Source organism: Dermacentor andersoni, chromosome 2 (assembly GCF_023375885.2).
Source record: "Dermacentor andersoni chromosome 2, qqDerAnde1_hic_scaffold, whole genome shotgun sequence".
In the NCBI taxonomy this organism is placed as follows: domain Eukaryota; kingdom Metazoa; phylum Arthropoda; class Arachnida; order Ixodida; family Ixodidae; genus Dermacentor; species Dermacentor andersoni.
In genome coordinates this window covers 26,863,084-26,890,497 of record NC_092815.1, presented here as the reverse complement: position 1 = coordinate 26,890,497, position 27,414 = coordinate 26,863,084, and the positions used below count along the sequence as shown (strand labels likewise).

The window sequence follows — 27,414 nt, the reverse complement described above, 5'->3', positions numbered from 1 at the left end:
AAACAACACTGCTGAGACGATGTCACTGATCCAGACCTTGGTTCATCAGGAAACCGCTAATATGGGTCTTCCAAGCGCCTGCTCCTTGGGTCGCCCTGACACCCACCCTGCTCCTATGCCTCAGTCCTATCGCAGTCCACCTCACAGTGTCCGTTATCTTTACGCTACCAGGAATCCCTCTGACTAGTGTACACCTGACGACAGGCCGATCTGTTTCTGCTGCGGCCGAATCGGTCACGTTTCCCATCATTGCTGGAGCCGTTGGCCGTCCCCTCCTCGAAACACCTTCCGGAATTCAAGTTCGCCCCGAAGTTGCTCACCCCGTCGCTTCTACGACGCTTCCGATGCCGCTACCTCGACTCGCTGCTATGCTCGCTCGCTCTCGGCTCAACGTCGCCATCCATCTCCGCCCCAGCTTCACCGCTCGCCGTCACCGACGTACCCAGGACCATCCCAGCAGGAAAACTAGGCAATGCGGCACCTCGAGGTGGTGCTGCAATGTTGGATTTGCCGCAAAATCTTCCTTTGACGCTGTTTACAAGACATAACTTTCTTGATGTCCAAGTTGATGGCACACCTGTCACAGCCCTTATAGATACTCGCCTTACCACCATGCTCACCACCCCACCGATTCTAGGACGCTTCGCTACTTCAGCCCCTACAGTGGTGCACATTGATGCTAGTGGCCACGGAATCGGTGCCGTCTTGGCAAAAGTTCAACACGCCCATAAGCGTGTCATCGCGTTTGCTAGCCGTCTGTCACCTGTGGAGCGAAACTACCCTATTACCGAGTGCGAATGTTTGGCCATAGTGTGGGCAGTGGCGAAATTCCGCCCCCATTTATACGGCAGGCCCTTTTCCATTGTAACAGACCACCACACTCTCTGAGATTCCACAGGGAGGCTTGGACGATGGGCTTTGCGGCTACAAGAGGAAGTGGTGTATATTTTTGGTGTATAGGTCTGGTCGCCTACACAAGGACGCCGACTGCTTGTCCTGTTACCCTGTACACACGCCCACCAACGCCGACATGGACGCTTCCGCAAGCGCTCTTTCCATTTCCCAGCTTTTGGACATGACCAACGAGCAACGCCATGATGCTGCTTTGAGGACCCTCATTGACCGAATGGAATCTGCTCCTACTGATCCATCGTTACGGTGGTTCGTTCTCAGCAACGGGATATTGTACTGACGCAGTTTTCATCCTGATGTCCTCTCCTTCTCCTTGTCGTTCCTCAACATCTCCGCTTAACCGTGCTTCAGGAGCTCCATGACGCCCCAACTGCCTGACACCTTGGGTTTGCTCGCACTTATGACCGCGTGCGCCGCCGCTTCTACTGGCCCGGCCTCGCATGCTCCGTACGGTGCTATGTAGCTGCTTGCAAGCCCTGTCAACATGGCAAGAAGCCAGCAACGCTTCCCACCGGGTACTTACAGCCGATCGATATTCCACCTGAGCCGTTCTTTCGCGTCAGTTTGGATCTCCTTGGCCCTTTCCCCGAGTCCAGCTCCGGCAACAGGTGGATCGCTGCCGCTACTGATTACGCGACGCGCTATGCCATCACTCGAGCACTTTCCACGAGCTGCGCAACCGACGTCGCAGATTTCCTGCTCCGGGATATCATTTTAGTACATAGCGCCCCGTGACAGCTCCTTACTGATTGCGACCGCACTTTCCTCTACCAAGCACAAGCTGGCTACCTCCTATCATCTCCAGACCAACGGCCTTACTGAGTGACTCAATCAGACCATTACTAACATGCTATCGAAATACGTTTCACCTGACCACAAGGACTGGGACGTGGCGCTCCCTTATGTCACGTCCGCCTATATTTCATCACGCCACAATACTGCTGAGTATTCCCCATTTTACTTGCTCTTCGGTTGGGACCCTGTATTACCCTTGGACACTTCACTCCCCTTGATACAGGATTCGAGGACCGACTATGCCTGTGACACCATCGCCCATGCTGACCATGCGCTCCAGTTTGCCAGTACTTGTCTGTTGGCATCGCAGGAATCTCAACGGCACGCTTACAATCGCCGCCATTGGGACACATATTTTCCACCAGGCTCTCTCGTGCTACTTTGGTCCCCATGCCACCAAGTGGCACTCTCCGAGAAACTTCTTCCATGCTACAAAGGCCCTTACCGTGTTTTTCGTCAAGTGACCAGTGTCACTTACGAGATTAATCCCCGAGACCTCCGCCGTGCCACCTGGTTCCACATCACCTGACGTCGTACACATCTCTTGGCTTAAGCCTTACTATGCCCTTACCGACGGCCCCGTCTGAAGCACCGGGATGGTGCTTTTTCTGCCGGGGGTCGTGTTACGGTAGGAAAAGAGAACAAGGTCGTCGACGGTGAAGACGACAAAGTGGCAAGAGCCTCTGGGCATTCTCAGCAGCTGTTTATATACGCTTTGTAAATACACCATGTAAATAGTTTTATACCCGTGAGAATATGCAGTCGAACCTGAATATATCAAACAATTTCTGAACACGGTATTGTTACAATGAGTACCGTGTTTACTCACATAATGATCGCACTTTCTTGTAAAAAAAAATTGACGCAAATTCAGGGGTGCGATCATTACACGGGTTAAATTTCCTGCAAAAAGGAAAAAAAATTTTTTTCATCTCGAATGTGCTGCGGGATGACAACAGCTCAACAAATAGGCAGCTCCCACTGTATGTAGTGCCGGACACCAAAACAAAAATGGCGGCTGGCGGAGCAAGCCGAACACGCCGAACGCGATTTTTTTTCTTCTCGTGAGTGCATTACGTGCATTGAAACAGTTTCTTTCGTATCAGTAATGAATAAAATTGTTAATACCGGCAAGTTTGCGGCAATAACGTAGCCATTCCCACTTTGAGGGGACAGAAACAGAAGGGCGCGCTTAGCTGCCAGTGACATAGCAACACGTGGCGGGCAAGCTGCAGAAACTGTGGCATTTGTCTTCACTACTATCCTAATACGGCACGTCTCCGCTAAGGGTGGGCGAATATCTTAATTGTGTTACAAGTGTCAGCGTATGAATAGGGTACACTTCTAACGTATCAGTGTAAACGTGGCTGCTATCGTTGCCGCTCGCGATTTGTTGCGTGCCCACGAGTGCAGACGAGAATTGAAAGGCGCCGTTTTTGTTGTTGACGACAACTAGTATAAAGCCTACACCTAATACAAGCAAGTTCTGGGGTTTTTTTTATTTATTTATTTTTTGTCGTGGAAGGGCGGAAAGTGATGAAAGGAATGAAATGGGGCATCTGCTAAAGAATATTTGGTGCGGGCAGACCGCCTGGTTTGTCTTGAAGAGTCGTTCGCGTAGCATTCGACAGATGGTAATCGCAATCATTATTAGCTAGACTTGGCACACGACATATCACCGCAGCAACTTTGGGGTGCGATCATTGCACAGGAAATAAAAGAAATCGAATTTTGACGGCAAAATTTAGGGGTGCGGTCATTACGCAAGTGTGATCATTATGCGAGTAAATACGGTATACGTATAGTAAAAATTCCGCTTACATCTAACAAAAATAGCAGTGACTCCCAATATATCGAACGTCAAGCGGCGCGAAGGTGCCCCCAGGAGTTAGCTATGAATTTGGCAGAAGTTGGAATATGAAATATTCGCGCCATCGACATGGAAGGCAATAAAATCAGTTCTTACATGTTTGATTCCAGTTGCTCCCTGTGTGCAATAGCGGTAAGGACGATTAGCAATTACCGCGGACGCAGCCACAGCCACTACGCCTTGACAGGAGCTGATACCTCGGCGATGGCTTACCTGTAGTAAATGCACGCTCATGTGCGATAATTTAGTCTCAAATTATTAGTCAGTGGCTATAACGAACTAACACATATAACTAACAAAATTTAGCACCCTTTCGACTTCATTATAAAGAGATTTAAGTGTATATGGTATAGTAGGCTAACATGCTAAAGCTAGTTGTACCTCCCCTCAAAAACAAAATCAAGCAAGGACATCACAACTAATTGTCATCACCGCTAGTTATCATCAATCAGAGCAAACAGCACAGAAAGCTTCACTTATATAGATTCCCACAGGGCATCGGATCTGCATAATCAACCCCCCCCCCCCCCCCCCCCACCTCCCGCATATAGCATTGAAGGGTTTCTCCTAAGCCTTTCCTTTATGGCAGGGTCATAGCAATACTGGTTGGAGGCGCCGCTGCGTGATTTGGTGCGCTGTTGAGAGATTGTTGAAGCGCGGTATGTTCAACTTGATCGTCACAAATGCTTGCACGGCTGAATTACTGGGCATTTTTACTCATTAGAAAACACATAACTTTGACGGAACCATGCCATGAGTTCGAATAAATCGGAAGTTCGTATTAAGTGCGGTCAAACTAACAAATTTCGACTACACACACACACACAGTGTCCGAGCTATCATGCTATCATATCAAGATTTAAAAATATGCAAATGCCACGTAGCTGAACAGAACCAAGATAGTCTTTGATGTTGCTTAGAGATACACAGATTATTCTTTACATCCTGTGTAATTACATAATTAGTCTTAATTAACCCTTTCGCTGTCGGACGACGTTTCTGGCCGTGACGCACCCCCAGTGTCGGCTTGGTTTCAGAGAACGAGCATAACAGGGAATGAACATAGCAATTTATTTTTGATTATAATTGGTATACAAATAACATAGTCAATGCATTATGCACATTTCAGTGTTCTGCAGCTGTTGTTAGTAAACATCAGCATCATCATCAGCCTGACTATAAAATCCGTTCAACATCCGAATCTGACGATGCGGAACCCTCTTCCTCTCATGCGACTTTGTCCGAGTCCGAATCCGAGCTCGGCTCGTATTCTGAATCGGAATTCAGCCACCGCTCCCATGAGCAGACGAAGGTCTCGCGCGTCGAGCCATCCGAAAGTAACCGCGCGCAGGGAGGATGCGCTTTCAGTCGCCCGCGCAACGGAGAGAAATGGGACGTTGCGTGATCAAGAAGACAGAGGGAGATGGAAAAAGGCTAAACAAAGTTCGAAGGGCTTTACGTCTACTGCTGCAAGTCGGAAGCGAGGGTGCGGCGAGAGAGCGAAAGCAGCAATCGAGTCACCCTTTTTGGAGAGGCAACGGCACGTGCGCCTGAACTTGACGCGCCGTAGCAGGCACACCAACAGAAGAAAAATAAAAACCTTCAAACCAGCGGAGATTACAGAACAACCCTTGAACCCATAACCACACGCGCGCAACGCATGATCCAGCGAACGTGGAGCCACCGCGCCACTCAGCAAAGAGAAAGTGGGGAGTGGCAGTCGCACCGTACTCTTCAATACATGGACTAACACAGGTCGGGGCGAATATACGAACTTGTAGAAAGAGTCAACAGATGGCGTGGCCAATCCAGGAGCGCCTGCTTTGCGCTCAGGCGCGAAATTTTGAACGCACGATAGAGAACGTACCGGTACGTCAGTGACACCGTGGGGGGGAAGCGCGATGACGTACCGGTACGTCCGTGACAGCGAAAGGGTTAATTAATGAACTTCTCAAATATTATAGTTAGATGAAAGGTGTCAATGAGAAATTTGTACTGCGACATGAAAAACTCCCGATACAGGTTTTTGTTGCTCAAGATGTGCTACATAAAGGTGTTTTTACGAATGTGAAAGAAGCTCGCAAATATGTACATGCAAAATGCTTTGAGCGGCCAGTCGTGCAGCAATATTGCATGTAGTATTCACGGGGCATATTCGTATTGAGCAACAGAAGCTGCATCAGGAGTTTTTCATATTGCTCTAGAATTTTCTAATTGACACTTCTAATCTCACTATAATGTTTGAGAGGTTAAGTAATCATGTAATTATGTAATTAAGCAGAATGCAAAGAATAATCTGAGTATCTCCAAGCGATGGCAAGCAGCATTAACTTGGTTCTGTCCAGCTACATGGCGTTTGCATATTTTTAAATCTTGGTGCATGATACTTGGGGCACCCTGTTGTATATATATTTTTAGTCAAGAGAAATCACCAAAAACTAACTGATTAACCTTTCTTTGGAGGAATTGCTCATTACTGTGCATCTTACCGACCTCTCGTTTCTGTATCCTTTCAGGCAGGGCCTCAAAGAGCCAACACCAGTGCGTTCCATCCACCATTGGCACACACTTCCTGTTTTTGACTTGGCTTACACTGCTTCTGGTAAGTGGCATTGTGCATTTGATGAGCTAGGCCTTTTGGATCCAGACCAGGGTGCTCTAACCTAAAGGCCCCTTACAACAAAACTGCATTTTCTCTCTGACGCTCTCTCTCTTCGTTCTCATGCTTTAAGTGTCCTCAGTTCTTCAACATATGAGGTAAACGAAAGTTATGAGTATCACCTTCCTTGTTTCAAAAGAATGAGGTTATAGAGGATCATAATGGAGGGGGAAACAGGAGTATTTTAAAAGCTCTGTATACCATTGCAGGCTGTTGGTGTGGGAGAGTGTTCAAAATATATGAGTGTGCTTGTCCCAAAATGTGTTTCCTCTTTGTTTTTCCCTTGTGTAGATCTTTTTCATTGGGGATAGCTTTCCCAGCAGCAAGCTGGTCGCCACGTCATAAAGTGTCTCTAGGCGTGAATATTGAGGGTGTTAAGGTGCAAATTGTAGGTACGTTCGATTCGCCTGTACCACCTGAACCAGTTCACGAGGTGCTGCACCCTGCCATTAGTTTCAGCCCTGCAGCAGTGGTGCCCACTGAACCACAGCGTTCATGTTAAAAGGTGCAGGAAAGGTGAAGGCTGGTTCATGATTTTGCTGCACCTGCTTCACTGTCAATGCCGACTTGGTGCAGGCGTACAGCTGCAAAGCAGCACACAGGCACGAGCGCCGTTAAAACCCCACTTACGCACATCTGATGTGGGTACGCAAGTGTAATGTGCATTTGTGCCCCAGTAGTCGATCATACAGTGAAACCTCGTTAAACCGTAGTTGGCTGGAGCACGGAAAAAGTATGTACTAAACGGTAGTACTGCTTAACCGTAATAGCATGAGATTGCCCACTCACCTGTCAAAAACAACTCTTAAAGAGTGCGATGAAAGGGCAAGAACATGCATTGTTTATCCATTTTGCACGACAGAAGTGTTATTTTTGTTCGATGCTGCGGTGGCCTAGCAGTGACGACAGCGGCCTCAAACTTACGGAAGCTGCAAGCCAGCTTTTCAGCCAGCCCCCTCTTCTTGGCAAGCACTTGCGTGGCAGATTCCTCGTTGGCGTTGCATATTCTCCATGCATGGGCACGGCAGCACTGCAGAAGTCGCGGTGTGCTTTTTTTATTGTGAGGTGCTGTTCTCGTCGCAACGATTGCATTCATCCGGCTGACATAACGTGCAGCTTCTGCCACTTTTGGTCCTCATCACTGTCGTTAGGCGACACTGATAACAACAAAGGCTGTAATGGTGAAAAGTTGAAGCTCATAGCCGACATCTCTTCGTGGTCAACTTCTTCGCGTTCCAAAAGCCATACAGTCGAAACCCACAACAACGAAATCGCCGGGAAAAGCAAAACATTTCGCTTTTGCGGGAATTTTGTTAGCGCGAGAATGAGGCAGACAAGACAGGGAAGGGAATTGGCTTGCAAAAAAAAAAAAATTATTGCCAAAAGTCAGTCAGCTTACTTTGCCGAGCCTTGCCTTGCAGCAATTTTACTGCTCTCTACTCGCACTGCAAAAAGTGGTCCATTGCCACGTCGTCATCATGCTCACCGAAAAATGAACGAATTAAGTCGAAGGCATTCAACACATCCCACGGGTTCGCTGTCCTCTCATGATTGGGTGTCTGGTGGTCGTCGGCACCTTGGCAAACGCTACTTATGATGACCTTACCAGTCATCTCTTCATGCACCACAACACCTTCATCCACACGAACGAACTCATCGTTGCTGAGGCCATCCGGAACACCAGCTGTCACGGCAGAAAGTTCATCCCATGCATGGGCCAGCGATGGCGGCACTGCGCTGTCAGCACTGTCAACTAGTGCACCTTCAAGCGAATCTCCTTGCGATGCCACTGGATCAGCGTATAATGCTTGCCGAGTGGCAATGAAGGCGGCATGTTTAAAACAATTAGCTATCACGGCTGGTGACGTCGCAACCCATGCGACGGCCACCATCTTAAGCGCCATGAACATGTCCACTACGGTGGGACGCTTCAATTGGAGGTTCAGCAGCAGACGCTGAATCAGCCTCTCCCTGTAGGCGCACTTGATGCTACGAATGACGCCTTGATCAAGCGGCTGCAGTACGGAATTGCAGTTCGGTGGAAAAAAAACCAAGCGCATGTTTCCCAGTTCCACGTCATCGACATGATGGGCACTGCAATTGTCCAAAAAAAGGCAGACCGATCTGCCTGCCTTCCGCGTGTCCGTATCGAAGGCCTCGAGCCAGCTGCCAAATATGGCCCGGGTCATCCATGCCTTCAGGTTCGCGGTATATTGTACGGGCAGCCGACAATTTCCCTTGAAGCAGCGGGGCTTCTTACTTCTGCCGATTACAAGCAGTGGCCGTTTATCTGTGCCGTCCATGTTAATGCACAACAAAATTGTTACACGCCACTTGCTGTTTTTCTCCCTGCGGCATTTCTGGCCTTTTAAGTCCAGGGTCTTCGATGGCAGCATCTCGTAGAATAAGGCCGTCTCATGTGCGTTATATACATGCGAGGGCTTGTACTGGTCCAATGCTTCTTTGTTGGTCAGCAGCCACGACGACGTTGTCACAGGGTCGATGGTTGCTGCCTCCTCGGAAATGACTTTGGCCACTATGTCGTGGAGGGCTTTGAAACGGCTCAACCAGCCAGGGCTAGCCTTAAAATCAGCGTGCCCGAGAATGCACGCGAAGTCCAGCGCTTTCTGCTGAAGAACTCTGCCAGACAGCGGCACTTTGTTGGCACACTGTTCACAAAACCGTGCAAACACCGCCTTGTCTACATCTGGAACTGCCGCAGCGCTCACCGTTTTTTTCTTCGCACTCACACCATTTCCGAGCGCGCCGAGAATGGAGGCCTTGTTTTTCAGAATCGTAGATATTGAACTGCACGCAATTCCAAATTGTTCGGCGATATCCCTTTTATTCCAGCTCTTTCCAGCTTGGGCAATAATTGCAGCCTTATCCTGCAGTGTCATAAATTTCCTCTTTTTGGCTGGAGGCGGCGTCTTAGCAGGCTGTCAAAGCAAATGGTCCGATCGGCACACAGACACCTAATTGACGCACTCTAGCACCAACGACACTGAGCACACGACCATGTGCGGCGGTACACAAAGCCCACTGGTAAAGCGTCAGCCGGGTTATCGGAGCCTTCACGTGTAGTAGATGTCGATTTGGCTGCCATGCACGCAGGCGTTTCGCTCCGCATTTAGCACATGCTATGATGGCACACAGGATTAAATAAAATGTGCTCACTGCGAGATCGCCTAAGGTTCTTGTCTTTTTTTTTATTTGTATCATTTAAATACTAATAATTGCATTTTTGGCCCGGACACTGCGCAGTCACCCGTTGCGACGGGGGAATAACCACCATCATCATCATCGCTGTCGCCTGTCACGAGGTGTCATGGAGGTGGTGCGAGGCTTTTTTTTATTGTAAACAGTGATGGCGGCGGCGACGCAAGTGTGCTGTGGCAGTAGTTAATGGAATTTAAGCGCACAACGAATGCATTTGAGCAGTTTCCGGACACAATTAGTGTTACGTGAGTAGATTATTTGCGGACTGCCGTTTCAGAAAATTTCATTAATGAGGGATTGCTATAGAAAAAAGTTTCGTTGTCGCGAGATAGAAAATGCATTGACTCCTATGGCTGTTCGCTGGGGATCCGAAAATATTTCGTTGCGGCGAGAATTTCGTTCCCTCGGGATTTCGTTACCGCGGGTTTCGGCTGTACATTGTAGTCAATGGTAGATCCCTGTAGCGTGCCAGCGTCAACTCTTCGTGCCATGTTCGATAGCATGAACGATGTCCAATTTTTTTTCTATGCTGAGCACCCAGTGTTTTTTATCCGAGCTTCGGCATGACGCAACTCCTAGCTTAGACAACACCACAACACTCTCTGGCACAGCGCTGAAATGATGTTGATGTGGCTTCATGCGCAAACGCACAGAGTGCTTGGAGGCCGTTGTTCCAATCTCTGAGGCTTGTTGTTCTGCCAGGCTGCCCGATGAGGACGATGCACCGCCGTGATTGTGCGACGAAAAGTGGAAACACTACATGTTAACCGATACGTATGCAATAAGCTGGTACAGCTTACGCAGATACAAAATGCATTATGTTCAATGGCCACTGAGTCGGGGATTTGACTTTACTACCTTTAAAACAAAACTACTGTTTAAGTGGGTATAGTTTAGCGATGTTTTACTGTACCTGCAGTGCAGGACCTCTCAAACATACGCATCCTATGCACATTAGTCGAACATAATGCCTGCACTGCGTCTGCACCTTGGCATTCGTTCCGAGTGTTGTGCTGTGCCGGCACCGCAGAAATCGAGCTGCACAATATCTGAACTTCTCGTGAACAGCCGTGAACGGGTTCACAGGCAGGCAAATCAAATGGACCTTACGTGTTTGCTGTAAAAAAGGGTACCGGTTCAACTTCAACAGCATTGGCTCTCTCTTGATACTTCAATTTCTCTTTACCTGTGCTTCATGGGCAAGTCAAGTGCCATTGTATGTATGCTGTAAGTGCCAGAATTAGAGGGTTTGTGTGCCTAATGGCAGCTTTTTTTGTTTCTTTGTTTCTCTGAGTCCAAAAGCATTCCGTTCTTGTTACAGATGTTGTTCAGAGTTCTATATGAAATGCTGGTTTGACTAGGATGCCATGCTGCAATACAGAATTTGCTTACTTTCTAAACTTAATTATTGTGGGATTTAGCATCCAAAAACTGCACAACGGCCAGTGGGTTATGGAGAATGTCGTGATGGAGGACTAATAGAGGTTCTTTAACATGCACCTAAACCATGGTACTTAGGCGGGTTTTTGCATTTTGCTATCATTGAAATGCAACCACCAAGGCTGAGAACTGAACCCGAGACCTCATGCTCAACAGAGCAGCGCCCTAGCAATGAAGTAGGCTTGTGCGAATATTGGATAGTTTCAAGCATGCAATCTAATATTATGCTATTCGATATTTGCTTTGGCCGAAATTGTAGTACTCGAAGTTTTTGAAACAGATGAATATAGTACTAGTACATATTTTTTCATATATGAGCCCCGCCCCCCAATCAGAACACGTCTGGAAAAAAAAAAGAAGAAGAAAAAGAAGGGATGTGTATAACCCGCAAATATAATTACATACAACACTCTGTTTGTAAAAACAGTCTCCATTCTGAAATGCACAAATTGTCCACACTGTATCTTTGGCCAGCTGCTCTGTTCCCCACCTCTTCAGGGGTGCGGATGGTAGATTGTGGTTGCATGACAACGTAGGCCTTGCTGCTGTGAAACTGTACCTTGAGGTGAAATTCACCTGTTACCTGCACCCTGGTGTTGCTGGTGCACCCTGGTGATGCTTTTAATTTTTGGTGTGTTTAATGTGCTCAAAAATATGGCAAATTTTAATATGTATAATCAACAGCTTCGGTTTTGGTGAGCAAGTCAGATTGCATAACTCATAGGCAAGACAAGGCAGATGAATTTGTTTACAGTCGCCTACTGATTTCTGCGCCGGCTGGATTATTTATACATATTGTTCACAGCGGCCATACTGTTTCCGGAGAGCCGTACAGACACTGTGAGTAGATTTGTGTCGATGCAGCCAACACCCAGCAAAACAGCGCTGGTTAGGCATAACAGCCAAGGAAGGCAGGGCAATGGAAGGCAAGCTGTCGCAGGAAGCTTGACGCTCATCGCTGATTGGCTCTCAGATCATGCATGTGAGCTAGACTGACAAGTGCAGAAGCAGCGAGCATGCCTATCAAGTTCGTCTGTGTGCTTGCAGAACAGAGTGAGTCAAGCTCACATGTAGACGGAAAGCCTCAGACTGAATTTGCACTGTACAGCATTAACTGTCAGCATCACGCAGTCAGAGTCAGACTTCATATCAAGTGTACCAACCTTTATTGATTGGTCAACATCTGGCTCTTTCATCAACGTTTGACATTCGCGCTAGCCTACCACTGAGCTGCCACAGCAGTTGCTTTTAAAACTTGCATTGATGCCTCCAAGTTTTCTTTCATATAAGTTCTGTGGGTAGCAGGGATTCACATTAGCTTTGTTACTGCATCCTCATTCAGCCTTACAAATTCATTAGTTTTTTTCATAATTAGCTCAGGACTAATTAAGCATTGATCAACAAAGAAGACTAGATTGCATTTGAAAGTACAAAAAGACTTAACTTTTCAAGTTTTTGAAAAAATTCTGCAGCAGAATGACAGAAGTAATGGGGAGTGCCATGAAATTTATGGATGGTGCAATGACATCGTTGGCACCATCTCTTAAGAGCAAAATCAGAAGCTTTTGGCTTTGTTTTCTGCAAAATTAATCAACAACTTCTGCCAAAGAAATGCAAGTACTGTTTCAAAAGAATAGTCTACCCATTATAAATAACTTTAGTGCTTGCTTGTTGCATTGCTGTTGTCTAAGTATATCACCATGTTCTCCTGGGCCGCAGGCAGTTTCCTACTAAGTGGAGGTGGCGAGTGTGTATTGGTCAAGTGGAGCCTGCCGTCGGGAGACAGCCAGTTCGTGCCTCGCATAGGCCTACCCATCTGCCACATTGCCACCTCACCTGATGCCACTCTAATCCTGACAGCGCACACCGACAACTGTGAGCACATTTACAATTTAGTCTTACCTACACAGATATAATGCCTGTAAAGGCCAACCGCAATGACATTTTGGACCATGTAAGAAGCAGTGCTTCAGAGAATGTAGATATAGAGCATTCCCTGTGCTACATTTTACATTGGAAATACGAGTGAATACGTCATGAAATTCCCACAGAAATAGACAAGGAAACCCCTTTTCTAGCGTTTCCACAATTCACAGACCGGATTGGATACCGAAACTTCAAGAAATGCTGCCATCACCAGTTGCCGGAAATTACACAAAACCCTTAATGTTGAGAACTAGCACAGCTTCTTCGCATGACGTCCTATAATTAGTTTTGTGCTCTAATTAAAACAACAATTTTCAAAGCCTGCACATGTGCAAAAATTTGGAGGACGTTTAAGCTTAGTCTTTAAGAGTGGAATGCGATAGCATTAAAAAATCCCTGACTGCTTCTGACACTTCCCGGAAACTGGAGCGTATGTAACCATAATGTTTATCGGGAAATGCTGGTCGTGAAGGCTATACATGAAGACGGGGCTTTGGGGTAGAAACACGGCCTTTTGCGTGGGCCGCGATGCGGTGGAGGCGAGTGCCAGCTGGAGGTATTGCAAGGAACCGAGTGCACCGCTCTATGGCCCTCTAGACACCCACATGCCGGCGTACACAAGTGGCGGACGCTGCGGTCGGTCTGTGAATTGTGGAAACGCTAGAAAAGGGGTTTCCTTGAGTTTTTGTGCTACAGGATTACCGTATTTATTAGAATCTAGGCCAATAGCGTTTTTCGAATAATCATATACCTAACTCTAGGGTTGGCTTAGATTCGAGGATTTTAAAAAACGCGCCACTTTTAATGGAAAATGATAAATGTGGTGCATAAATAGCACCATCTACAAATCTCAGTATCGTGGCCGCTACTCGCTGCGCCAGTAGCCAACTGAAGTACACGAGCAACGTCGCATTTTGACCCGTGTTGTATCGGGGTTTGGCATGGCATTAGCGTAATGGCACCAAACAGGTGATGCCACTGCAGTGCTGCTTTCAATCGAAAAGTTGTGCTACCTGCAGAGGCACCGTCAAACTTTCAAGCCGGGCAGGACTTCAGCATCGATGAAAAAAACTTCCGTCATTGGAGGGGGCAATGGGAGACGCTTTTTGTGTTTGCCGCAACGAGGAGATGACAGCTACAAGGAAGATAAGCGCGCAATAACAGAGAGGAGCAGTTCACCGAGATCACACCGCGTTTCAACGCGTATGAGGCGTGCAGCGCTGTCTGCGCATGCACGGGGGTGCGGATGTGAGCTTGCGCGCATCCGCAAGCATTTGAGGCTAGCAGCGATGATGACGTAAAGTGAGCATGACATGTTTATATTAAATAAATGCTGTTTTCATATTGTGAACGCAGCCCTCATTTTTTTGTTCGGCCTACATTAGAGGCAAGTTTTTTCATTTTTCTGGCTTCGGACATTCGGGGGTTGGCTTAGAATCGAGGTCAGCCTAGATTTGAGTAAATACGGTATGCTTTCTCGTCTAGTCAAATTGCAATCCAAGAGCTATCATATCTGCAGGTTGTGTGTAAGTCATAGTTTAAGATTTTTCCACATATTTTAGCTTGAGAAATTCATTAAGTTCAGTAAATTCCTTGCATCACATGGATGGCCTGGGCGTGGGTGGTTTGAATATCTTTTTGCCGAAATGACGTCCGACGTGGGACGGCAGTACGAGCTCCTTAATGCTGTCGCATTAAAAAAACATGTCCCGTGAAACCTCGTTAAACTGTAGTTGGCCAGAGCTTGGAAAAAGTATTTACTAAACAGTAGTACTGCTTAACCGAAATAATGTGAGTCCACCCACTTACCTGTCAGAAACGGAGAGAGAGTGCAATGAAAGGGCAAAAAGCATGCTGTATTTATTCACTATGGCTCATAGCCCCCCTTACGGTGCTATGAGCCATTGCATTTTTTGCTTGCTTATGAGCATATGAGGGATTACGGGGGTATGAGTGCTTACAAGGGTATGAGCCATTGGTGATGTGTGTCGACACGAAAATTCTATGATACCCTAGCCATATACAGCGCCATTGTAATGCAGTCGACTCTCGTTACAATTGACCCTGATAATCCGGAAAAAACACCTGTTTTATCTGATGTCCGTAATATCCAAAATGCCTCACTTCCGAAACATTAGTCGAGATATGTAAAAACGTTATTGCAGAGCGAGTGACGAATGTCCAAAGTAAAAAACAAACAAACAAAAAAGTCACAGTTTCGCCTGAATGGCAAAGCATCGATTCCGATAGCAAATTAATAGACAGCTATGCGAAGTAAGGATAGTAGTTTTATCAGCCGTATAAAATTGTAAACATTACCTTACTGACTAAATTAACAAGCACCGTGTCATGCGCACAGGTAATCATGAACACATCTTGCACAAAACGTTGGAATGTGGAAGCACGGCCGCGACAGCGAGCCAATTGACATTCATGCTGTCTCTCTCTTCAATGTGAAATAAACATTGAAATCACAGCGCATACAAAGGTACCAGCGCTGAGCGCATATTGTCCACATCGCAGATCGCTTTCAAATACGGCGCCCACGCGGTGTGCACGTTGTCCACATCACAGATCGCTTTCAAGATACGGCGCAGGCGTGCAGTTTGTCCACATCGCAGATAGCTTTCAAGATATAGCACCTGCGCGGTGAACAGCAGCCACCGGACTAGAACCCCCACCCCCCTGTGCATCGCACGCGTAGGCCGGCGTGCTTCCGCCCTGCTTTCCTCCCTCCCCCGCACGCACGATATTGAGCCACGGTCGTCGGCTGACCCTCGCAAGTCAGTTGCCAGCCCATGTCGACACGGTGGAAGTCTGTTTTATTTGTCCAATTTTGACAAAAATTGGCACAAATTTCGTCTGCTGTAGCCGATAGCCCGTTGTAACGTGATCCATTAAAAGCAATCTTCGTTGCATTAATAAAATAGGTAGAGCAAACTAAGGTTGAAATATTGCCCGTTCTATCCGAAAGTCTGTTGTATGCTGCTCCATTGTAACGAATGTATACAGTATTTACCTTCCGCACACACAAAAATTCCAAAAAGCTTTTGCAATGTTTATATGCTTTGCCGCACAACACCAGTGTATTGCGTCGAAGCTAACTTTAAAAATGCGCGAGGCGAAGCTGATATAGAAAATCGGCCACCATTGTGCAATACATATTGCCCTCCGATACGTATTGTTAAAAAATTGGGTGTGTGTTAAATTTCTACATTGTTTAAGAGCTTATGTTATCTCTACGTTAGTTTTCTACTTTGGACACATAGCAAGTGGGAGGGCGTTTGCTTTGGGACCATGTCAGAGTAATCCAAATACTGCCAGATGAATCGGCCGTGTGTTTTGAAGTTTTTTCTTCATCTTGTTTAATTCTACCCATCAGATAATTTCATCAGTTTTATCGGTTTCGTCCGGGTCAAAGTAATGAAAGTTGACTGTACTCTAGTTTTGTTCGCATGGAGAGAACAAGGATGATGGCAAGCTCTGTGCCTAAGCATGTTGTTGACCCTCTCTGTCTTCCAGGCCTGCGGCTAGTGAGCAGCCAGTTGTGTGTGGTGCGCCAAGTGCAAGGACTTGCACTGAGTCAAGGGTCTGCACGTGAGCTGCTGCTTCATGACCCCCGCACTAGTGCCTTGCTTCTTCGAGGACTGCCAGGGCATTTGCAGTTCTACCAGCCCCATGAAGACAAGCAGCTTTTCTGCGTTAGTACACCTACATCTCTCGCAGGCATTATAAGTTGCTTATGGTGGCTAGATAGCCCTTTCAGAATTTTTTTTAGAATTGTTTGGCCGTAGAAGATTACCTAATTATGTACAGAATCACAATTGAAAGTGGGAGTTTTTCATGCACAAGCACAAACTGTAAATCTGTTCATTATCCACATTGTATGTTATGCCACGATTACCTAGAGCATGCCTTAAATGCCATATGCCAATAATGACAAATGGCACCATCTGTACTGCAATTCTGCATACTAGCAGGTAACACATTTAGTCAACGAGGCTCAGGGGGAGATGCAAAGTTGACGAAAACAACCATGAAAGCCATTGGCAATGCCACATTGGATATCAGTGTATCACCAGATTTTGAGTGATACACAATGGAGGCAAACAGGACTAGTACGTACCTATATAAAAATGCCTACTGGTTGTGCAGTGACATTGTTCAGGAAACACATCAGTAGAACATAATATTTATTGGTGTATTTTTTCTAAGAGTGCAAATAATCAAAATATTGAATATTCGATTCAAATCGGTTAGTATTCGATTTGATCTGAAAAACACTTACTCTTCGAAATATTCAAATGCGCCCTAAATTGCTTTTGGCGGTTTAAGTCAGCTTTGCCGCAGTATACCTGTATTATGGGGCGAAGCATGCAGGATACATTCAGGAAAAGCATATTAGTCATGCAGCAAAGCATACTTGAAGTAAGACATGTTCACTGTATTGGTACCGTTGCTCGTGCCCTGCTACAAACACTATCAGCTCAAGTATCCACACTGTGATGCGTGTTCATGCATCTGGACATCACCACCAGCCAAGTGGAAACCTTTGTGTATGCTACTAATCTGACTAAGTGCCTAAAAACGCAGTTTCCAAACAGTAAATTTCACCAAGTAGTAAGCTTGGCAATGTTTTTAGACCCTCGTTCCAATGTAGTCGAGTACCACCAAAATGCTTCAATGGCAAAGTGGATTAAAAAATTGGCTTTAGAAGAAGCAAGGCAAATTTTAACACCATTTGACCCAGATATGTACTCAACAACAAAAACTTCTGAAGAACCTCCTTCCACATCGTCACTGTGGAAAGACTTCCATAGGCTCATCAAGCTGGAACAATTTTTACTGCCATAAACACATGTTGAAAGATATGTGCATCATGAAATTTTCGGCCAAAATATGTGGATCTCACGCACTTTGGGAATGCTTAATGTTTATGTTTAGTGTTTAGTGCAATACTACTGGAATGGTGAGTTCATGTTAGAAGTTACCTTGCGTGCGCCACTTGTGTTGGTCTATTTAGTACACTGAACACACAGCGAGACATGTTTGCCTGAAGCATTGTTGTGCGCCATTGTTTGTAGCCTGTGAGAATGTTAGTGCTTTCATTACGTCACATTTCGCAATGACTTTTTGCAAAAGTGTTAAACATTATGCAAAGCCCACAATTTGATAAGAGGCATGCACCAATGGGGGACTTCATTTTAGTTTTGATCACCTGAAATTCTTTAATGTGCAACTAAATCTTAGTACACAAGCATTTTTACATTTAGCCCCTATCGAAATGCAGCTGCCATGGTTGGAATCAAATTTGCGAGCTCAAGTAATGCCATTGCCACAAAATATTGTTGCAGATACACGAGTGTTGATTTCATGGGGAGCTGTTTCCATAGTGTCATCTAGACGCTGCGATGCTTTAGTGCAGCTTTGTGCCTGCATGCCCTGCATCAGTTGTCCGCTTGACAAATTTGCACGACGTTTATTTATTTATTTTTTTCCAGAAAGAGTACCGTAAAAACCGGACTATAGGTCAGACCGGAATATAGATTGATCTCCCAACTAACGAATTCTAAAAATGAAAAAAATCTTTTTCAGTGGCAAAAGTACTGAAAGACACCCTTACCTTGAAACAAATGCGACTCAGCCGGTTGCACAATGGTGACAGTTATTTAAACGCTGCTCACATGTGCACGTGGCCAAGTTTTTAACAGTATCGCGTGACCATTGAGCCGCGTGCTTGTCAGCACCCTATTAACGGCACTGATCGGTGAAACAAACGAGATACGCGCATGTGTACGCATGCGCTTACTTTCGCTATTTCGCCGCTCCGTGCCGCAATGATAAGGTGCTGACAAACGCGCGGGTCGATGGTCGTCCTAACAAAAGTCGGATGACAAGTGCTTCTGGCTGCCCAGTCCATTGGCGCGCGCGACCTCTACCGCTTTCAAACGGATGCATTCGGCAGTTACAGGCAGCGATGTTACACTCAGCTCCCAGACGAACTCCGCTACCTTGCCTTCCAGTTCTGTGGTCCGCTGCGATCCGCCCATGAAATGACGTTTTCTTTTGGTTGCTGCAAGTTGTAATACGTTGCTTTTGCCTCTGCCACTACCGAATGCTCTTTTCGGATACTCCAAGTTCGTGTTGGGCCGCCAGGTTGTTGTGGGCTTCCGTGTACTCAATCGCCTTTTTCTTGAAGGCGACGGTGAATTGACGTCGGCTTCCGCTCATTTTGAAACAAAATGGGAAAAAGCAGCCTTTCACCAATATAACTTTGTGACAATGGAAACGCAAAATGCCGGTGCCACAATGTTGCCACCCCGCGCTGCTGTTGATGGCGATGGTGAAGGCGGCTGTTTACTTCATCCGCCCATTGCTGCTAGACTTCCATAGTTTTTCCGTCAATTTCCGGTATATAAGACCAGGGTCGACTTTTAGCGACGGTTTTTTTAAAAAAAGTTCGACCTATATACCGGTTTTTACGGTACAAATGTAGCCAAGTGTGCCTTGAATATAAATTTATCCAGTTTGACCGCAACTGTTGCCTTGTCTAGTACAGTTAAACCTGGATTTAATGAAATTGTAGAAGGGCCGCAATATTTCACTTATATACAGGTTTATGTTGCATGCAGTTTTACGTGAAAACCGGGAAGTATCATACAAAAACAAAGTGAGGCAGATTTCACTTCAGGTGAGCTCACCTCTCACATTTATTCAGGAGAAAAAACTGTGTGATTTTAGCTTGTTTCTCCTGCATGATTGATGACATCAAACGGTGCTCCAAAGAAGCTAAGTTATGCAATGCGGCTTCACCATCCTCTGCGCCGATGAAACGACACAAAACATCCAACGCATCCATCACTTCTCTCGCGGCAGGCACAGCAAACAGCAGATCTGCTTCTGATGCATCTTCCTTATCAACATGATCTTGCATTATTTCAACAAACGGCGCATCTGACATTTCTTCAGTACATACAGCGCCATTGTCAGCATACAAAAATGCGCCAAGTTTCATGTCATCAGGCACTCGATTATTCGCACGTAATGCATCCTATCTTCGGTGACATCAGGTAGGTTTTCAGGCGCCGCTTTGTCATAGCAAATTTCAGCTTAAACGACCTTTATTTGGGCATTGGAAGAGCAATTTGAAACTGTCTGGGTTCCAACTTCCTGCCACGATGCAGCAACCATCTTGACCACTTGATATATGTTTACCTTCATCTGCCATTCAAAATGGATCTCCAGAAGGGTCTTATCTATCACCTGACAGCAGTAGCAGCATTTGAAGCTGTTGATGATTCCTTTGTCCAGTGGCTTTATCAGGGATGTGCATTTGGGAGGAAAATGTATCAACTCGATGTATGACAGCTGAAGGCTGCCGATGTGGTGGGAGGAGCAATTGTCAAGCAGCAAGCAGATTTGGCGGTCTCGTCGCTTGATGTCTTCGTGGAACTCTTTCAACCAGTTGAAAAAGATCGCCTGGGACATCCACGCTTTAAAATTGGCCACATATGTAACTGACATTCATCTGGTCCCCTAGATGCATCTGGGCTGGGCCTTTTTCTCTATAACTAACAGGATTCGTTTGTTACTGCCATCACTGTTGGTGCAAAGCAAAACCGTCATGCGGAGTTTGCTTTGCTTGCCACCCCGACAGTCTTCTCACTTAAGCGCCAGCGTGCGATTTGGCAACATCTGATAAAACAGAGCATTCTATCAGCATTGTAGATGTCAGCTACCTCATAGTGGATGAAAATGCCAGACAGCTTCTCGGCAACCCACGTTGCAGAAGAATCGCTGTTGGCAGACGCATACTCGCTGCTAATGATTTTCCCGGCGATTCCATTTCAGCTCTTAAGTGCTTGCAACCAGCCGTTGCTAGCTTTGAAGTCCTTGTGGTGCAGGATGCATACAAAATCCTTCGCTTTCTGCTGCAAGATCGTGCCATTTCTGGGCACATTTCGTGCCCGTGTGTCCAACAAGCATGTAAACACGGCTTTGCCCACATCAGCATATGTCAACAACTTCATCCTTTTCTTTCTTTGAACTTGTGCCCGACTTCACTGCACTGCTGATGTTTTCTTTCACATTCAAGATATCGCGTGATACACTGCTGAAATTAAAACTTGCATTGCATCCACTCTCACATTCACACTCCTGCCACCATGCCACGCCAGCACTGCCGGCCAGGTCGGTAGCATCCTCATTTGCGGCCGCGGTCTAGGAATGTCTGTGTTGATCAAAAACTGTCCAAACACTGGGCATGACAACTGGCTTCAGCAGCCACTCTGTAAGTCTTTCCTGGAGTCCACTACAGGATAACTTGCTGGCACTTAATCCTTACTCGAAATTTCCGTAGCCACTGGTCACGCAAACTGCTGTCGGAAGGTGTCTCATGAAAATACACGCCTGGGTCTCGTTTTCTCTGACTGGACTAGCATCGTGACGTGCAGCAGTGGCACATTACTGAGCAAAACGTTTGGTGGTAAGCTGAGTGAACAAGGCAATAGCATGAATTTTGTGTACTTACGCATAGATCGCAATGTGTGGTCGTCGCCTGTTCAAGTTTCTGGCGGCGGCGGCGCAGCCTCCGGTGTTGGAAGCATCCTCTGCGAGGCGGCTCCTGTAACCGTACGAAGTGGACAGGTTTAAAAGGGAAAAAGAAGGATGGGCAGTTTCTGGCTCATAGTGCAGGCATCTAGTTAGAGGAGGCGCTGGCCACACCAACGGGCAGGCACGGTAGTGACACCTGGCGTCACAATGCATAAGTGAAAAATGCACAGTCTGATCTGCTTGTCACAGAGCGGCGCTAGGGGAGCTAGCATCGACATCACGGCACACTGGATCGATTTCTCTGGCTCACTGCGATTGATTGCGTTCCTCTCGCGATTGGCTGCTTGCCTTATTTATCAATTACAAAATTTACATACTGTTTACAAAAGTTACACATTGTTTTCCCAAATTTTTGGTAGAGCTACTGCTCACAATAATAAATGGTGAGTATCGAAAGTTCATTACAACAAGGTCAATTGCCACAATGCCTTCGCTACGTGGAGGTAAGAAATACACGGGCTTCTATGGAGGGTGGCATTGGGGAATGAAAACATTTAGTTAAATCCAGGAATTCATTATGTAGAGGTTCGTTACATTCAGGTTTAACTGTAGTAGTGTTTAATTGCCCTCTGACGTCCCCAATGTGTGTGAGGTGCAAGAGAAAAGGGGCAAGGTTGTTATTCATTCGTTTTGTGACTGCGTCATCCCTACCCATTCTCTGCTTCCTCTTGCTACCTTTTTTTCTAACATTCTGTCTATCTCTCCTCTGGATTGTTGCATGTTAGTACAAAGGTAAGCACTGCAGATTCTGCAATGCTTTTGCAGAGGGTCACAGATAATTATAGTAGTCGAGAGGGTACTGTGGTGACTCAGAAGGGCCCAAATGAGTTTATCACATAACCTTGCCTCTGGCGCGCTCCTTTCATATAAGTATGTGCTCTGAACGACCTGCCGACACAGTTTGCAAGATAGCGATAGCAGCAGCAGTGGGAAAGTCAAAGGAAGAGGCAAAGAAAGCTTCATTTTTAAAGGATATCCATGTGAATGGTGGTATAAGCCTGGCGCCCACTGTTGGCTTGGCTTACAAAGAGATACTCGCCAATACCAGACACTAGTGTGTCCAACAAATGGCTCTTTTGGTGTTTGAAGGAATTGTGACATGCAGGAGGGTATCACTCCTCCCAAAGCATGTCGAGCAGCCAGCCTTCGTGCATGACAACATTAAATATCTCCTGTTATGATAATGTCAAGCAAGAGTGCTGTACTAGAGAATTTTGTTGACAACAAATCATAATTTTCCTGGAAGTCAAACCTTGTTAATTTGGATTTCATGGGACCGAAAAGAAATGTCCAAATTAATCAAATGTCGAATTATCAAGGGTATCAAGGAAGTAATAAACAAATGCTTGCCACATCAACACGCTTTTATTTACTGAATGAATGAGTAAATCCTGTTTCTATGTTGCATAAAAGCACTGCAGAAGCTGCCATTCTCGTCATCTCATGATTGATTAGCGCTCGAAGTGGCAAAGGCCTCGCAACTTCTTTCGCGGCGTGGCCACAGTGCGCGTCTTTATCAGACGTGCCTTTTAAAAACCGTGTGCTTATCCCGATCGTATTTTAGCCAGTGAGCTGGTCATCAACAGACCATCCATCTATCGCCATGTAGCTGGTGCTCTTCATCTTCGACAACCTTGCATTGAGTCAAAACAAAACTACCGTTTGCTGCAACAACTGCGGACAAAACTGCAGTCGCTATCAACGCGATCGCAGCCGACGTGCTGTTGTGCGTGGCAGTAAAGGCAAGAATAAAGACTTTAAAGGCGCAAATAGGAATGGATCGTTCCGGTGTTGCTGTCATTCATGTACGATTTCCGGTGATGACTACGACATTGTGGACCCTGCCACTTCATTTCTGTTGGACGGTAGTGCCTTTTTTGCTGTTTTGCATTGCATATTTGCATTTCTCCGCGATCGCCAAGCTTCCAGAGTTGTCTGAACTAACCATTGTGCGGCGAAATGCATCCGAATTAACAAGTTTGATTGTACTAAATAATGCATACGGCTGCCGGGACCAGAGAACAAGTCCGAATTAGCCAATTTTCTGAATTAACGAGGGTTGAATTAATGTTTTACTGTACATTATTTGCTGTGCAATAAACTTCGCCTTTTTTTGCATACCTCTGGTTGGTGAAAAATGTTTCATTTTTTCTGAAAATATTTTATTCGATTCGCACTTTTATTTGCATATTTTATTCAAATTCGCTTTGAAATTGGAGATTTTATGGAGTCGAACCCACTTATAACAATACTCAAGTGCCACGAAAATTCCATTGTTATAACGGACAATTGTTATAACTGCATTGCATGAAAAAAAATCAAAATGGGATGGCAGAACTGTTCTGAGAAAACTATAATGGTGGGGAGGCCAGTGCCCCTCCCCACCACCTGCCTCCATCCGGCAGCTGATCGTGTTGACTCGTTCAAGTGTTTAACTCTGCTTCCTGCACACTCCGATTGCGTGTAACAAGCCACAGCTGTTGGCATTCAAGGATGGTACTGCTATAACTGCAAAGCGGAGTCACAGGCAACAAGTGACATGCGAGCTCCACTGAGGCGTCGATTTGGTGGCATCAAAGGGGACCTTTTAAAATATGTGAGAAGGTTGCCACGGCAGCCTCTCAGCTTGAGAAATCCAGAAGAAACGCTGTGGCGTGATCACCATGAGCAACGAGCCACAATTCAAGCCGCTTATGCCGCCATGGCGGCATGCAGTGGCTCCAATTGCTTTCTCTTTTTTTTTTTTCAAGGATTTTGCATTCCATTACGTTTGGGTGTGGATGCCCAGTAGCCAGACTTCATCGTCATAACCGATAATGTGGCATGTGGGCATTGTAAGCAAGTCATTTCACCAGAGATAACATGCAGGAGTTGATAGTGCAGCAGCTTCTCATTGTTCTAACCAATATATTGTTAAAACCTGTATTATGTTAAGTGGGTTTGGCTCTATTCGCACATCCCTAATTTTTCCTTATACTTTGCCTCGGAATTTGGGGACAGTTCAGTAGTTGACCTGACAGTAACGTAGTATGCAAACTTCTTAAATTGCAAGGTATTGTCTTAGTACAGTGCACATTAGTCAATCTCTTTGTTCCTAAGTATTGAAGATTTTTTCGTGGAGTCCACTCTTCCAGACACAATAAAGTTTACTGAAAATATCTTTAAATTTTAGCCTTTTTCACTGTTGTCCATTACTAATGATACTGTAGATACAAAAAATATGTTGTGCGACTCAATTCTCGACAGACAGAATGAAATCGTGCTCAAATTTGAAAACATGCAAAGTGATTTAAATTGTCTTGCAATAAGACAAGTTGCTACGAATAAATGACTGCTATCTCTTGCAGCTAGACGTGGTGGGTCAGAACTACATGACCCAGGAGCGGGAGGGTGGCATCGTCAACACAGAGGTGGTCCTTGCTGCCCTTGCTGGTGACTGGCTGGTCACCGTTGAGCACTGGGCTGATGACAGCTTGGGCCCCGAGACTCGCCTGAAGTTCTGGCGCTTTGACCACACCCTCCAGAAGTGAGTGGGTGAAAGTTGTAAACTGTATTATAGTGAAACCTCGTTAAACCGTAGCTTGCCAGAGCTCGGAAAAAGTACATACCAAATGGTAGTACTGCCTAACCGAAATAGTGTAAGATCGCCGACTTACCTGTCAAAAACGGAACTCAGAGAGAGTGCAATGAAAGGGCAAACAACATGCAGTATCTAATTCGTGCAACAAAAGTCTTATTTTTGTTTTGTGCTGCAGCGACCTAGCAGTGACGACAGTGGCCTCAAATTCGCTCAAGCTGCAAGCCAGCTTTCCTGCCAGCCCCCTCTCCTCAGCAAACACCCGCATGAGGCTGATGTAACATGCAGCTTCTGCCACTGTTGGGCCTGAATCGCCCGTGCTGTCGCTCTCCGTGTCGTCCTCATCACTGTCGTTAAGCGACACTTCGGCAGTAACAGAGGCAGCGATGGCAAAAAGTTGAACCTCGAAAATGTTGAACCTTGTAGCCGACATCTTTTCGTCGTCCCAGCAGCACTGCCGAGCATCTTCTCCTTCACATTCCAAATGCCACACACCATAGTCAACGGTAGATCTCTCTCTCGTGCCAGCGCCGGCTTCGTGCCATGTTTGATAGCATGAACAATGACAAATTTTTCTTTCATGCTGGGAACCCGATTTGTTTTATGCTGAACACCCGAGTCCTTGCTTGCACGACTCCACAACACAGGCCACCACTAGCCAAACACAACGCTGTCTGGCTTGGCGCTGAAGTGATGTTGGTGTTAACGTGTCTTCACCCTTCCACGCCCTCTGCATTTGCGCTTGGAGGCCCTTCTCATCTTTGAGGCTCATTCTTCTGTCTGGCCAACCTACCACCGTGATTGCGCTACAAAAAGTGCGAACACTATGTGTTAGTCAGTATGTACACAATAAGCTGGTACAGTTTATGTGGATACAAAATTCATTATGTTCAATGGCCGCTGAGTCGGGGATTTGGCTTTACTACTTTTAAAATTAAACTACTGTTTAAGGGGAGAGGGTGGGGGCTACCCTGGAGACCGAACTTATTTATTTTTTAAGATATCCAGATGAAACTTTCAGGGTACATTAACACCACCAAACTGTAAGGAACTGCAAAGTTTCATTAAGATGTGTTTATTAGTTCCAGAGTTATTGAGGTCTAACTAGGTGGTTCATGTGTATGCCTGAGGAAGAGCCTGCAGAAATTCCAGGACATCGTAGGAAGCTGAAATTCACTGTGATGATCCCTTGATAGATATCCCAGGGGTGCTACAAAGCCCTTTATTTTAATTTTCCCTCCAAAACATTTTAACAAAACTTTTAATTTGATGTAGCCAGTAATAACCACATTCATCAAAAATTAATTGCTTATTATAAGTTAACTGCACCAGCTTTCAAAAAGAAGAAGCTTGTTACACCCTGGCAAAGTCATTGAGGAACAGGCTAAAAAAAATTCCACACTAATCTGAAGAGTGGTTCTTGAGATATCGCCTTCCCCAGCACCACTACTACCGAAAAATCCATTCTGAGAAAACGGGCCTTATAGTTGAACACCTGTGTTTTTATTAGAAAGCTCCTGCGGAGCTTCTAATTAGCTTTTGCGGTTTCAGGCACACTCAATGTGTCAGATTCTCAACTGGCGACAGCCGATAGCACAGTTCCCCTGCTGCAAGTGTCTATGCAGTCAGCACTCGCTGCGGAAGATTGGAAGTTCGATGCTCGTACAAGTCGTATATCGCGCTTCCGTGCACCGAACATCTGCACTGTCTTGGGCTTCGTTGCAGGCATCGCATGCAACAAAGAACTAGCGAAAAAGAAGAAGCTGAGAAAATAATCTAAAAGATAACGCAGGTCGCAAGAAGACGTCTATTGAAGAGGATGGAGCAAGGGGCAACAACGATGCGGCGCGCGGCGGGCGCGGCACCGAAATACCAAAACATTTGTGTAGTTGGATTTAGATCCACGTTAAAGAACCCCAGGTGGTACAAATTATTCCCGAGTCCCCCACCACGGCGTGCCTCCCAATCAGATTGTGGTTTTGGCACCTAAAACACCCTAATTTAATTTAAGCACCTCGCTGACGTCCTTTGACGTCCTTTCTTAAGCGTCGGTGTTCCAAAATGGGCCTCGATGTTTTCGATTACCTTAAAACCGCAATTTAGAATGTTCGACAGGTTACAAATGAGCGCCGCCAAGGCATGCCTCCGTAGCAGTGGCCGCCTCGGTGTTTCGCACAACTGACACGGTGGCACTGACGGCCAAGCTGATCGCTGCGCCACTTGACTATTGCAGGAAGCCCATCGCCATCGACATCACCGGCCGTTGGTTCGGCGTCTCATGGTTTTGCGTTGCACGTGCGTACGTTGACGTTTTACTCTTTGGGGGAGCCATGCATTCAGACAGTTCTCTGCGTGTGACTGCAGCAATCCCGCAATGCACAGAAATGCCTGGAAAGTGTAAAT

The 27,414-nt window shown here is 46.1% G+C and overlaps 1 protein-coding gene across 2 annotated transcripts in view; it reads left to right on the top strand.

Annotated features, from left to right (window-relative positions):
* The window catches only part of l(2)05287 (WD repeat-containing protein l(2)05287), a 70,433-nt gene that overhangs the window by 9,622 nt on the left and 33,397 nt on the right, over positions 1-27,414 (top strand). For both annotated transcript variants that reach the window (XM_050189652.3, XM_055077324.2), the window contains exons 7-10: positions 6,094-6,179; positions 12,615-12,770; positions 16,344-16,522; positions 24,782-24,960. In XM_050189652.3, coding sequence (XP_050045609.1) covers positions 6,094-6,179; positions 12,615-12,770; positions 16,344-16,522; positions 24,782-24,960 — 600 coding nt within the window. The remainder of the gene's footprint in view (positions 1-6,093; positions 6,180-12,614; positions 12,771-16,343; positions 16,523-24,781; positions 24,961-27,414) is intronic.